Raw genomic sequence first — 15000 nt, 5'->3', positions numbered from 1 at the left:
GTTTCACACCTGAGTCTCCTTTATTCCTCTCCTTGTTTCCTTTTCTCCTCTCCTTGTTAGCACTCATCTCCTATCTTGTTTATCCTCTTTGTCTCCTCTCCTCATTTCCTTTCTTGTCTCTTGTTTTCTCTCCTTGCTACCTCTCCCATCTTGTCTCATCTCTTTGTCTCCTTTCCCGTGTCCTCTTTCTTGTTTCCTCTCCTAGGGAACCCCAACAATGTCTCGTGACATGATTCCTAGGCTTGTAAATAAGAAAAACGCGTTCCTTCAGTAAATAACCTGAGTCCCTGTGACACTCCATGCCGTCACAGCTGGGTGTGTTTATTGTTGTCTGGTCACATTTCTTCTGTGAGAGGAAACCAGTCTGACCTGTCAATCATCCCTCTCAGTGACAGCGAGTCAGGCGTCATTGAAGCCCCCTTTGTTCACTGTTCCTTTTGCAATGATGACCTCCTCGCTGCACAAAGGTAACGCACAGTGTCTATACATGAGATCAGAGCGACGCCACGTTCTGCTGTTCACTTTGTCCAGTGAAAACGAACATCATGCCTAACATCCGCTTTAAGATCAGATGGACCGATATTGATGCCCGTAAGGAAATGCATGTGTTAGCAGCAACAGATAAGAGTTCAACCAAAGATAATTACATGATATAAGTATCTGTTAAAACAAGATATCACCACAACAAGGTAACGTGGATCAGTTAAATGAACATACAGAGATAGGAGAAGTACTCGGGTCTTGTACTTGAGTAAAAGTAGAAGTACTCTGATCTTGTACTTGAGTAAAAGTAGAAGTACACAGATCTTGTTCTTGAGTAAAAGTAGAAGTACTCAGATCTTGTACTTAGTAAAAGTAGAAGTACTCAGATCTTGTACTTGAGTAAAAGTAGAAGTACTCGGGTCTTGTACTTGAGTAAAAGTAGAAGTACACAGATCTTGTTCTTGAGTAAAAGTAGAAGTACTCAGATCTTGTACTTAGTAAAAGTAGAAGTACTCAGATCTTGTACCTGAGTAAAAGTATTAGTACTCAGATCTTGTACTTTAGTAAAAGTAGAAGTACTCAGATCTTGTACTTGAGTAAAAGTAGAAGTACTCAGATCTTGTTCTTGAGTAAAAGTAGAAGTACTCAGATCTTGTACTTAGTAAAAGTAGAAGTACTCAGATCTTGTACCTGAGTAAAAGTAGAAGTACTCAGATCTTGTACTTTAGTAAAAGTAGAAGTACTCAGATCTTGTACTTAGTAAAAGTAGAAGTACTCAGATCTTGTACTTGAGTAAAAGTAGAAGTACTCAGATCTTGTACCTGAGTAAAAGTAGAAGTACTCAGATATTGTACTTGAGTAAAAGTAGAAGTACTCAGATCTTGTACTTAGTAAAAGTAGAAGTACTCAGATCTTGTACCTGAGTAAAAGTAGAAGTACTCAGATCTTGTACTTGAGTAAAAGTAGAAGTACTCAGATCTTGTACTTGAGTAAAAGTAGAAGTACTCAGATCTTGTACTTAGTAAAAGTAGAAGTACTCAGGTCTTGTACTTGAGTAAAAGTAGAAGTACCAGAGTGTAGGAATACTCTGTTAGTAAAAGTCCTGCATTCAAAATGTTCCTCAAGTAAAAGTAGAAAAGTATTCTCATCAAAATATAGTGAAAGTAAAGACAGTGAAAGTAGTCGTTGAGCAGATTGGTCCATTTCAGAATAATATATATGATGTTTTATAATGATTGATCATGAAAGTGTTCTCAAAGCTGGTGAAGGTGCAGCTAGTTTGAATGGCTTTGTAGACTGCAGGGTAGCTGGTGGATTTACTCCAGGTGGAACTAAAGTCTGATTCAACACTTGATTAGATTTCACATCATTCATCCACATCTGTGAAGTAACTAAAGGTATAAATACATTTAGTGGAGTAGAAGTACAAAGTAGCATCAAATGGAAATACTCAAGCAAAGTACAAGTATCACTATTTGGTTACTTTACACCTCTGTATTAACATCATTCACCTTAAATCCCCTGCCGCACCCTGATAGTTAGCCGCTGTTGTAACATTTAATATTTTCTACATACATGGATTATTTAGACAATGAAATATCAGAAACATGTCCATCACAGGTTCTCACTTCTTCCATCTTTAAACTTCTTGAGCAGTTTGCCCTCAGATAAACTTTGGTTTTTGTTTCAAACTCTTTTGCCCCGGTAAATATAACATGTTGTGATCACAGCTGACCTTAACAAATACAAGTCAGGAGTGTTGACTTTTTAACTTGTCACAAGTCAAACTGTAGGGTCACTGAGAGCCGGTCACTGAGAGCTCACACACACACACACACACACACACACACACACACACACACACACACACACACACACACACACACACACACACACACACACACACACACACACACACACACACACACACACACACACACACAGCAGGGCTCAACAGTAACAGTTGCCAGGTTACCATTCAGAAAAAATGTCAACCACTTCTTGGCCTTTGGTTGCCATCAGCGGCAACCAGTTTTTAACATAAATAAATAAGGACAGCTAAACGTGCACCCCAAAATAGATACATGTTAATTATTTGTTGTATTAAGAGTGATATTTAATTATTGTTGTGACCAGTCGGAACCTGATACTTAAGTTACACGTGCATTGGTGTGATGACGGAGCCAGAAAGCGATGCACGTTTACTCGCGTGCGCCGAGTGTTTGTTTTACAAAAAATGGCGAAGCAAATTAAGTTGTTTGACCGTTGGGTAAAAAGTTCGGCCAACCCGTCAACATCTCAAACGAATGTTCCAGGTGAATCAACTGATAAAGCGCAAGGTGAACCCGAACGAAAAGCAAAGAGGAAATGTCTAAAGTCTTGGGAAATATGGCTTTATTTGTGTGCCTCTATCCTGAGCGCAATGGAACATTTTTTACCACAGAAAAATATATTTTGTAAGCACATCAATTATATTTTGAAGAGAAATTGACTCGAGCCCTCTCACTATCTCCTGCACGCCCTCTCTCTCCACCCTGTGCGCACTCAGGTTTGCCTGCGGGCTCGCTCAAGTTGGCACAGAGTTACAAATGTGCCACAAAACCAACCAAATCGGAGAACTCGAGAAGGTCCATTCTCATTGGCTGTTTCGTCTCCAATCATATCTTCTATCTGAGATACGGTAAGAGAGGGATTATAGGTTGCCATCAAGTTTGGCCAGACTAGTACATGTCTAATGTTGAATAAATGAAAACCATTCACAGTTAAGAATTAGATATTAATTATGAATGCCATAAAGGATTGCATACAATTACAGTTTCTTGTTTCTCCAGTATGATAGCTGTCTAACTGAAGTTAAATCCATTTCTCACTTATTCTAAGAAGAAATCCTTTTAGTGGGTTAAGTACACACACACACACACACACACACACACACACACACACACACACACACACACACACACACACACACACACACACACACACACACAAGGTTCTCATTTTAGCCTATGAAAAAAAAACTATGAACCGATTGACACATACACACACACACGCACGCGCGCACATACACACACACGCACGCACGCACACACACACACACACACACACTGAGAGCTGTTTATGTTGGTGCGGTGGCTCTGGTTGCGTCGGTGATTAGAAGATAAACTTCTGAAGAAAGAGGAAACATGATGTCACATACATTTAAAGATTCAACTCGGAGCAACAAAGAAAGTGCTCATATTTCCACCTGAAGTCAAACCCTTGGAAGTGCTGTTGAATGCGTAACGGGGCCTACATTAAAGTGCTTTTTGAAATTATTTTAATTGCCAAGGTACAATCGAAACATCTCTATTTCTTGTGGACTTTATTCCCTCCAGTTCTCAGCATTACAGTACCCAGAATGCATTGCAGGCCTGGTGGTCAGGGTGGTGTTAGCGCCTGTGGGTTTCTGATAAAAACCTTATCGACATCAGTAATAAGAAATAGGATGGTCGCAGTTCTCTCTTTTAAGGCCTCGCCCCTTTCTTAGAATACTGTCCAGGCCGACCAATCGGAGCGCTCGCTGTGGTTTCCTGTGCGTGTGGTTTATTATTAATTCTGCAGAAGTCTATCTGTGGTTTTCTTCAACACATTTATATTCTACCCTTTTTGGTTTTATCTCTTTTCTCCATTCCTTTTTCTCTTATATTGGTTCCTCTCCTCCTGTGTCCTCTCTAATATCCCCTCATTGTCCCGCTTCCTTGTTTCCTTTCCTTTTTCCCCTCATTTAACCCTTTCTTGAAAGACGGTTTTTCTCATCTCCTTTTCTTTCAACTCATTTCCTCTCCTATCGTTTCCTTTCTCGTCTCATTCCCTTGTTTCCTCTCTTAATCCCTCCCTTGTTTCCTCACCTTCTTTCTTTCTCTTTTCTCGTCGCATTGTCTTTTCCTCTCTCCTTGTTTCCTCTCTTAATCCCTCCCATGTTTCCTCACCTTCTTTCTTTCTCTTTTCTTGTCGCATTGTCTTTTCCTCTCTCCTTGTTTCCTCTCTTAATCCCTCCCATGTTTCCTCACCTTCTTTCTTTCTCTTTTCTCGTCGCATTGTCTTTTCCTCTCTCCTTGTTTCCTCTCTTAACTCATCTCTTCTTCTTCCCTCCTTAATTCCACACTTTTCCTATTTTATTTCCTCTCATTTTTCCTCTCCTGTCTTTCCTCCTATCGTTTCCTTTCTTGTCTCATTCCCTTGTTTCCTCACCTTCTTTCTTTCTCGTCTCATTGTCTTTTCTTCTCTCCTTGTTTCCTCTCTTAATCCCTCCCTTGTTTCCTCACCTTTCTTTCTTTTTTCTAGTCTCATTGTCTTTCCCTCTCTGCTTGTTTCCTCTCTTTTCTCATCTCCTCCTCTTCCCTCCTTAATTCCACACATTTCCTATTTAGTTTCCTCTCCTTTTCTTCCTGTCTCCTCACGTTGTCTTCTTTGTGTGTCACCTTGTTTAATCTCTTTATCTTTCCTTTTCTCCTCTACTTGTTTCCTCTCGTGTCTTCTCTCCTTGTTTCCTCTCTTTGCTCATCTCCTTTCCCTCTCTCCTTGCGTCGCCTCATTTATTTTCCTTTTAGTCTTCTTTTCTTGATTCCTCTCTTTTTACATCCTTTTTTATTCGACTTGTTTCCTTTTTGTTCTCCTTTTGTATCTTCTCGTCTTGTTTACTTTTTCGTGTCTCCTACTTTTTCTCAGTTCCTTTTTCTCCTCTACTTGTTTCCGCTGAGTTTTCCTCCATTGTTTCCTCTCCTTGTCTCCTCTCTCTTTTTTTTTATATCCCCTTGTCTCCTCTACACGTTTCCTCTCATTTGCTGTTTTGTCTCTCTTCCTTGTCTCTTCTCCTGGTCACCTTTGCATGTGTCCTTTTCCCCTTACTTGTTTCCTTTGTTGTCTTCCTTCCTCGTCACCTCTTCACGTCTCCTCTCTCTGTGTCAGTGGAAATGTGAACTGATGAACTTGATGACTCACACACTCTGCAGGGATTTTCCCTCAGTTTATTTCTGAAAAACAGTCTTCAATATTTCCAGAATAATAACACACACACACACACACACACACACACATTCACACACACATTCACACACACACTCTGATAGCTATCGAAGATTCCTTCTGTTTCTACCACCTGCTGCTGCTCAACCATGTGTGTTAGTTTTGATATTGAGAAGTGTGTGTTTTAGCTTTCTGTGTTTTAGCGTCTGTGTGTGTCGTCCATCGTTCAGCAGCTTTCACAACATCACACTGAATCTCACACACACACGCACTCATGCACACACACACTCACACACGCACACACACGCACACACACGCACACGCACACACACACACACGCACGCACGCACACACACACACACACACACACACACACACTGCCGGTGAGAAAGAGGAAGCTGTCAGGGAGGTTCTGAGAATCTCTGTGGTAACAGACCATGTGACTTGCTGGAAATCAAACCAGAGCAATGCTCATTTGTGTGTGTGTGTGTGTGTGTGTGTGTGTGTGTGTGTGTGTGTGTGTGTGTGTGTGTGTGTGTGTGTGTGTGTGTGTGTGTGTGTGTGTGTGTGTGTGTGTGTGTGTGTGTGTGTGTGTGTGTGTGTGTGTGTGTGTGTGTGTGTGTGTGTGTGTGTGTGTGTGTGTGTGTGTGTGTGTGTGTGTGTGGTGTGTGTGTGTGTGTGTGTGTGTGTGTGTGTGTGTGTGTGTGTGTGTGTGTGTGTGTGTGTGTGTGTGTGTGTGTGTGTGTGTGTGTGTGTGTGTGTGTGTGTGTGTGTGTGTGTGTGTGTGTGTCACATAGTCAGCATTATTGACATTATACCCTCACCGGCCACTTTATTCGGTACGCCTTGCTTGATGTACCGGATTGGACCCCCTTTTGCCTTCAGAACCGCCTTCATTCTTCGTGGCATAAACTCTACAAGGTGCTGGAAACATTCCTCAGGGATGTTGGTCCATATTGACACGATAGCATCACACAGTTTCTGCAGATAATTTGCTGAACATCCATGAAGGGGTTCACGTGTTGTGGTTCAGAGATGGTCTTCTGCATACCTTGGTTCTAACGAGTGCTTATGTGAGTTACTGTATCATCTTGGACCAGTCTGGCCTTTCTCCTCTGACCTCTGGCATCAACAAGGCCTTTTTTAGAACTGCTCACTGGATATTCTCCCTTCTTCAGACCTCTCTGTAAACCCGGTGATGGTTCTGCGTGAAAATGCCAGTAGATCAGCGGTTTCTGAAATACTCCAGCACCAATAACCATGCCACGTTCAAAGTCTCTTAAATCCACTTTCTTCCTCGTTCTGATGCTCTGTCTGAACTTCACCACGTCGTCTTCACCATGTGCCTAAATGCATTGAGTTGCTGCCATGTGATTGGCTGATTAGATATAGAACAGGTGTACCTAATAAAGTGGCCAGTGAGTGTAGAATACAGACAGATAGTACACATATAAGTGTCAATAAAACTATATTTATCTACATATATGACCTTATTTCTTATTATTGTGTCAAATGTTCTTCCTGATGTCCAGATTTTAAATGTTAAAAAATGCAGATTATATAATCTTTCCTGAGAGTTTACCGTCTATTTGATAGTTATCATTCCTCCTGTTGCAAACTCAAAAAATGCACTTAAGGAATTGAATTTATCTCGATCCATCCATCTGATCTATAAGTACACAGATATACAGGACACATGCACACTATACCGCTACTATCCAGGATATGTTTTTACCGCTGAAAACATTGTTTGTTAAACTTATGAAAAGATTTACGAGTATCCTGTCCCTTTCTGTGTTCCAGCTGATCAGGTGTATGGAGATCAGGACATGCATGAAGTGGTCAGGAAACACTGTATGGACTACCTGGTGAGTCTCTCTCTAAACTCTGACCATTAAAACATCTTTCTCCTCCCGTCTGTGTTTAATAAAGCTGCTTTTCCTTCCAGATGAAGAACGCAGACTATTTCTCCAACTACGTGACGGAGGACTTCACCACATACATCAACAGGAAGAGGAAAAACAACTGCCACGGCAACCACATTGAGATGCAGGCGATGGCGGAGATGTACAACAGACCGGTGGAGGTTTACCAGGACGGCACAGGTGAGTTCCTCCAAAGGCTGTTGATCAATTGTTTGATAAAGTGGTGCAGTGATGTTTTTTGTAGGCCGTCCAGGAGTTTTCCAATAGTTTTCTGAATATTGCAGGAAATAAATCTCTGCTGCAAACAAACGTTTATGATACTTACATGTTTTGTTCAGCAGGATGTTGTCGACATATTAACACCACTTTATGATTTTTGAAGTAAAAAGGTAACGTTAGGCTGTAAAGGAACTACAGCACGGTCACATGACTTCACGTCACCACCGCTAAGCTAAAGGCGGCTAATGTTGGGCTATAAAGGAACTACAGCACGGTCACATGACTTCACGTCACCACCGCTAAGCTAAAGGCGGCTAATGTTGAGCTATAAAGGAACTACAGAACAGTCACATGACTTCACGTCACCACCGCTAAGCTAAAGGCGGCTAATGTTGGGCTATAAAGGAACTACAGCACGGTCACATGACTTCACGTCACCACCGCTAAGCTAAAGGCGGCTAATGTTGAGCTATAAAGGAACTACAGCACGGTCACATGACTTCACGTCACCACCGCTAAGCTAAAGGCGGCTAATGTTGGGCTATAAAGGAACTACAGCACGGTCACATGACTTCACGTCACCACCGCTAAGCTAAAGGAGGCTAATGTTGGGCTATAAAGGAACTACAGCACGGTCACATGACTTCACGTCACCACCGCTAAGCTAAAGGAGGCTAATGTTGGGCTATAAAGGAACTACAGCACGGTCACATGACTTCACGTCACCACCGCTAAGCTAAAGGAGGCTAATGTTGGGCTATAAAGGAACTACAGCACGGTCACATGACTTCACGTCACCACCGCTAAGCTAAAGGCGGCTAATGTTGGGCTATAAAGGAACTACAGCACGGTCACATGACTTCACGTCACCACCACTAAGCTAAAGGCGGCTAATGTTGGGCTATAAAGGAACTACAGCACGGTCACATGACTTCACGTCACCACCGCTAAGCTAAAGGAGGCTAATGTTGGGCTATAAAGGAACTACAGCACGGTCACATGACTTCACGTCACCACCGCTAAGCTAAAGGCGGCTAATGTTGGGCTATAAAGGAACTACAGCACGGTCACATGACTTCACGTCACCACCGCTAAGCTAAAGGCGGCTAATGTTGGGCTATAAAGGAACTACAGCACGGTCACATGACTTCACGTCACCACCGCTAAGCTAAAGGCGGCTAATGTTGGGCTATAAAGGAACTACAGCACGGTCACATGACTTCACGTCACCACCACTAAGCTAAAGGCGGCTAATGTTGGGCTATAAAGGAACTACAGCACGGTCACATGACTTCACGTCACCACCGCTAAGCTAAAGGAGGCTAATGTTGGGCTATAAAGGAACTACAGCACGGTCACATGACTTCACGTCACCACCGCTAAGCTAAAGGCGGCTAATGTTGGGCTATAAAGGAACTACAGCACGGTCACATGACTTCACGTCACCACCGCTAAGCTAAAGGCGGCTAATGTTGGGCTATAAAGGAACTACAGCACGGTCACATGACTTCACGTCACCACCGCTAAGCTAAAGGCGGCTAATGTTGGGCTATAAAGGAACATACTCTATTGCCTTTTTTTATCTCGTCCAATTGTTACTTTTTCTGAGCTTGTCTTCTTATCATACCGTTTTGCCTATTACGTATATATCTTGGCTGTAGTAATAATAATTAAAAAACTCCAGATCTGTCGCCAACCGCCAATCACATCTCACCAACCTAAATCCTCCCCTCTTTCTGCCACAGAGCCAATCAACACGTTCCACGGTATCCACCAGAACAACGACGAGCCAATCAGAGTCAGCTACCATCGCAACATCCACTACAACTCGGTGGTGAACCCCAACAAGGCCACCATCGGGGTCGGGCTGGGCCTGCCCGCCTTCAAACCCGGGGTACCAACACCTGACATATTTAAAAACCATAAAACTGTGGGGGATGGGGGTTATACGACATAGTATAGAGACATTCAGGTGCATGCAGGTGTTATAACAACAGGAAGTTAGTTGTTGTAGTTTGCCTGCTGATTTGGAGGAAGACTGATTTGTATAGAATAGTGTTTTCATAAGACTTTAATTCTTTACTTTGTCACAATGCCTGTGAAAACATTAATATTTGATACCATTTTACCTCAGGGACACATTTGACACAACACTGAACATAGAATTTAAGTAACAAATGGACATTTAAATTCAAAATTAAGGGGGTTTCTGTGTAAGTTATTTCTCCAGTTCCCATCCCCAAAGCATCATGGGAACTGTAGTTGATGAAGTTAGTCAGAACATGACAAAAAAAACTTTGAATTTGAATGTAATACAGTGCCTGGGGTTGCAGTCATTCAAACTGTTGACATATTGACCACTTGTTAGCCACGACAGGTGTGTTTGCGTGTGTGTTCGTGTATTAACTGACAGAGGAATCCCCCCCCCCCTCCTCTGCCTCCCTCCCTCCACCCTCCCTCTCCTCAGTACGCCGAGCAGACTCTGATGAAGTCGGCCATCAAGACGTCGGAGGAGTCGTGGATCGAGCAGCAGATGTTGGAGGACAAGAAGCGAGCGACGGACTGGGAGGCGACCAACGAGGCCATCGAGGAGCAGGTGGCCCGCGAGTCCTACCTGCAGTGGCTACAAGACCAGGAGAAGCAGGCGAGACAGGTACAAAACTGGTTTCTCCCGATGTGTAGAGCGTCATCTGAGCAGTACACTGAACTTTATCTGCAGGGCAGTAACCAATGCTTCTGTGTGGGGAGGAGAGAGGTTAGGAAAAGCTTTATAAACAAGTATTATGACTTAAAAACAAGGAAACATTCACCAGAGTGCACCGCTAACAACGATGAAGACGTATATAGGTCAACTTTAGATTAGGATCGCAAGAGCCAAGAACGAGCTGCAGATAAATACATTTGTAAAGTGGTGCAGTGATGAGGTGTTATTGTAGTCCCACCTTGAAGTTAGCATTTAACAAACAAAAACACATTCAGACAACGAGACGAGGGAACAGGAAATGCTGACTCATTTCAGAATGTTAGGACTCATTCCTGCCCCCCATCTGCAGGGCTGTAACTAATGCTTCTGTGTAGAGAGGAGAGAGGTTATCAAAGCTTAATACACTTTTTTAATTTTTTAATTTAACTAGATAAAAGCATTGAGATAGAATCTAATTTGCGATGCTGACCTGGCCAAGAAGGCAGCAACGTTACACATAACACAAACATATAAAATACAGAGAACATAACTAAGAAAACAAAAGACGAAAAGCAGTCACTACATTGAGCACATTAGGACAGTAGGAAAGGCACTACTTATTACTGCAAGAGCAGCTGGTGGTAAGGACCTCAGACAACTTCAATTTAAAACATGCTATTGAGACAAGTGCCCTCAGTTTGAGGCGTGATTGAAGGTCATTCCAAGACTAAGGACCATAATAAAAAAGACTCCTTTTCCCAGCCTCAGTCCGCACAGCAGGAACCTGGACCCGTATCCAGGCAACAAGTAGAATAACCAAAAACAAGATAATGACATACTTTTATAGGTCAACTAGAAATTAGGATCCGGGGTCTCCTTCAAAATACAATTATTACGAGCCAAAAACTAGCTGCAGAACTGATAACTTCTAAGCCCGCCCAGAAGACACATTCAGAAAACCATTGACACCGAGACGAGGGAACAAGAAATGCTGACTCATTCCAAATGTTAGGACTCATTCCTGCCCCCCTCTATAAGTTGTTGAATTACATTATCGTTGATGTTTTCCTGGTTTTCAGCCCCGTAAAGCCACGGCGACCTGCAGCTCGGCGACGGCAGCCGCCTCCAGCGGACCGGACGACTGGAGCGCCCGGTCGCCGCGGCAACGCGACTCCGACCCCTCCCACTCCCGCTCTCACGTCGAACTCCCGACCCCCCCCCACGTCGACCAACAACAACAACAAACCCCCCTCCCCCGCCGGGGCCGCCCTCATCCTGAGCAAACCCCCCTCCCCCTGTGCGCCAGGTAACACACACACATACACACACACACACACACACACACACACACACACCACACACACACACACACTCACACACAGAGTTGTATTTATACCTTTGTGAGGACCGTCATTAACAGAACATAACCCTGAACGTTCTTGTTCTTTAGTAGGACCCCCATTAGCACTAGCATGAGCATTGGCTATTCTGAAACTATTGCTGCATGTGGAGCTTTAGCTAAAGTACTTAAGTGTGTGTGCGTGTGTGTGAAGGTCCCAGTAATCAGAGTCGTCATCAATTGGAGTACAGAGCCATCATGCAGGAGATGTCACCTACAGCGTTTGGTAAGATTTATATCTACCATCTTATAATTTAAATTGTGGTTGATGCTCCACGGCTTGATGGTGTGTGCGTGTGAAAAATAATATAGGCGCTTTCACACCGGAGTAGTTTTCCCCGTACTTTTCCCGTTTAGTTCCGATAGTTCATGAGAACTTTCCCCCCCTTTTCAGTCCCTGCTAGAGGTGGTACTTTCCTGGGGAGAAAAAAGTTCCAATTTCTGATGGGCTGGGCGAATTGCAAACCACGCCCCGTGAAACTTGGAAAAGTTTTTTGAAGCCACCATTGTATTTGCTGGCATTAGCATTATTAGCATTAGCATTAGCCCCGCGCACCAACAGAGAGAGACTAACTTATGGCAACACAAAATAAAACATGGGAGCGGTGGAGATGAGGAGGTGTCGGTGTTATGACGATTTACTCGGAAGGCTTCAGTAGAAGCTGCTGGGAGTCCCAGCAGCTTCTACTGAAGCCAGTCCCCAACTCCGGGGACTTCCGGCCGGGGACTTTGGCTGCAGTATACGCCGTGAAGTTGTTTGCGGCCTGCCAGTAAACCCAAAGCAGAAGAAGAAGAAGTGACGTCAGCGGCTTCATTTGTCTAATCTTCCCTCAGGGACTTTTTCCGGTGTGAACGCGATCTGTTCTTTAGTTCCATGGGGGAACTAAGTGCTGGGAACTAAGTACGGCAAAGTACTTGGTGTGAAAGCGGCTTATGTTATATTTTATTACACATTATCCCTGACTTATATCATATTATACTTCTTGTAAAGTGCAAAGACTTCATTAGTTGACGCTGCTTTTTAGATGTGAATGATGCTTATATTGATAAGGCCTCATAGCTTTAATTATTTAGTAAAGTAATTAATATATTTTCACTACTTATATGTACTTATATGGATTTTAGGAAGACAACCAATTATTTTTGTGAGGAGATCTTAAATCTTTATTTAAGTGAATTTGGCTTCTGAATTAAGTGTTTACAGGATAAATGTAGTTTAACTTTAATGCATTTGTTACAAATATTTAACCCCTATTTTAAACATTTTTATAAAGGTGTATATATAAAGTATATCCATGAATATTTGAGGTGACTGTTGGTCACATTTTTCTCCTAGACATTGAGGGATTATTAAGAGAGTACATTGAGATCCAGAGTAAGAAATCGATGCCTTGATTTATGGCTATTCTCTCTTAAAAAGGCTTTATCTGCCGTTTACTTACCAATGTGTGTATAGAGAAAGTTAGAGGTGTTTGCTTTAAAGAAACTTGACCTGAAAACAAAATGTACCTGCTATTAAAACTTGAAACAACATCAAATAGTGAACAACAATGCTGCTGCTATGTTCCTGCAGTGTGCTGCTGTTTCTCCTATCAACGAAGCTGCTGTCACAGTCTTTGTGTTGTTTACAATCTCATCAACAGGAAGCAGCAGTGTGGGTGTGTGAGTGTGTGTGTGTGTGTGTGTGTGTGTGAAGTTATCAGAGGTGAAGCAGTGTGATAGTTTCAGTATCGTCTTTTATCAGATGTTTTTCAGCACAGTTTTGAACACTGAAGTATTTTTTTTATCAGAGGACAGAACAGTTTTTGATGTCTCTGTCCGTTTCGTCTTTGATTTGTGTTCAGGACGTGTTATCAGTGACCACTCTGCGTTACTCAGGACTTTTCTCTCAGCAGGAGTCCGAATCACATCAGAATAATGAACTGTATTCATGCAGCGCTTTTCAAATAAAGTGCTTTACAGGATTCGACCTTTCAGATGAGATCAACAGAAATGATATTGGCTCAAAAACAATTATGATAATAAAACAGACAACAAGTAAGAAATAAAACCTAAAGAGCTGTTTAAGGTTAATAATATAATAATGATAATCTGGCATATGTATAATGGTTTTTGACATTTAAGTTTTTATAAAAAAACAACAACATTGTATGGTGGGTTGACCACTGTTTGAATTTTATTTGTTTTATTCAATTTTCTGTGTACGATTTTCTTCTTTGAGGATGTGTGTCACTCCTTATGAGCAGTTGGCTTCTTATGAGCCTATGTGTGTATGTTAGCTTGTGTTGTATTTGCAGTAGACGTGTTTAAAGTGGCCGTTAACACTTTAAAAGTGATATAATAATAATGTGAATTTACAATTTAGCAATAATAATACATTTTATGAAGCAAGCGCTTTATCAGGTGCTCAAAGACGACTAACAGAGGTAAACAATAAGATAAAAGTCCAATTTAAAATCGAGCAATAAAACAACGTTTATCACAGGGACACAGCATTAATCCCACATTTAAACCTAGTACGCCTCTTCCTGTGTGTGTGTGTGTGTGCGTGTGTGTAACCATTTGTTTTGTGTGTGTGTGTCAGGTCTGACGGACTGGGAGGACGATGAGATCCTGGCGTCGGTGCTGGCCGTCTCTCAGCAGGAGTACATGGACAGCATGAAACACCAGAGCACCTCCGCCATGCACCGAGAGCGAGAGCCGTCACCGGACAGCAGCTGATAGCCGGCTGACACACAACCCCCACACACACACACACACACACATACACACACACACACACACACACGATGACCTTTGACCTCCCCACCTTACCCCCCCCCCCCCCTCCACCTCACCTCTGTCCCACAGAAGGAGATCGACCAGGGAAAAAAAATAAAACATCAATCGAAGAAATTCACACTTTGTTATTTTCTGCAGACTTTTCAACTCATCCGTTCATCACTCGTCTCCTCTTTCCTTCCCTCCTTTCCTACCTGTCTCTGCCACCCCCCCCCCCTCCTCAGATGGAGCTCGGTCTTAATGCTATACTGGGATCATTTGAGATTCACAGACATCATTGGTTGAAATTTTAATATTTTAGTTTTTGGTGTCGACAGTTGTTTGGCTGTTAGCTCAGAGGCTACCATTGTCATTGGTTTCGATGAAGAATGCTCTTCAGAAAAGGAGCTACGTTAGCGTGCGAGCTATCACCCGAAGTCTTACTCTGGTCTAAAGCTAGTCTCTGCTAACAAACCGTCTTGCTGTTAGCATAGCGTTCAGGACTTCAAGGTCTGTAGCGTCTC

At 42.7% G+C, this 15000-nt stretch overlaps 1 protein-coding gene across 1 annotated transcript in view; it reads left to right on the top strand.

The window, feature by feature from the left end:
* The window catches only part of otud5a (OTU deubiquitinase 5a), a 34976-nt gene extending 20472 nt beyond the window's left edge, over positions 1–14504 (top strand). Inside the window, 8 exon segments of the mRNA XM_034197332.1 lie at positions 7294–7358; positions 7439–7595; positions 9380–9528; positions 10102–10287; positions 11397–11552; positions 11554–11623; positions 11871–11942; positions 14301–14504. Of these exon segments, the coding sequence (XP_034053223.1) occupies positions 7294–7358; positions 7439–7595; positions 9380–9528; positions 10102–10287; positions 11397–11552; positions 11554–11623; positions 11871–11942; positions 14301–14437 (992 nt within the window). The 3' untranslated portion in view covers positions 14438–14504.
* The last annotated feature ends 496 nt before the right edge of the window (positions 14505–15000 follow it).

The sequence above is a fragment of the Gymnodraco acuticeps genome, unplaced genomic scaffold, assembly GCF_902827175.1.
Source record: "Gymnodraco acuticeps unplaced genomic scaffold, fGymAcu1.1, whole genome shotgun sequence".
Taxonomy (NCBI): domain Eukaryota; kingdom Metazoa; phylum Chordata; class Actinopteri; order Perciformes; family Bathydraconidae; genus Gymnodraco; species Gymnodraco acuticeps.
The sequence above is the reverse complement of the archived record's forward strand: the minus strand, read 5'-3'. Positions and strand labels throughout refer to the sequence as shown.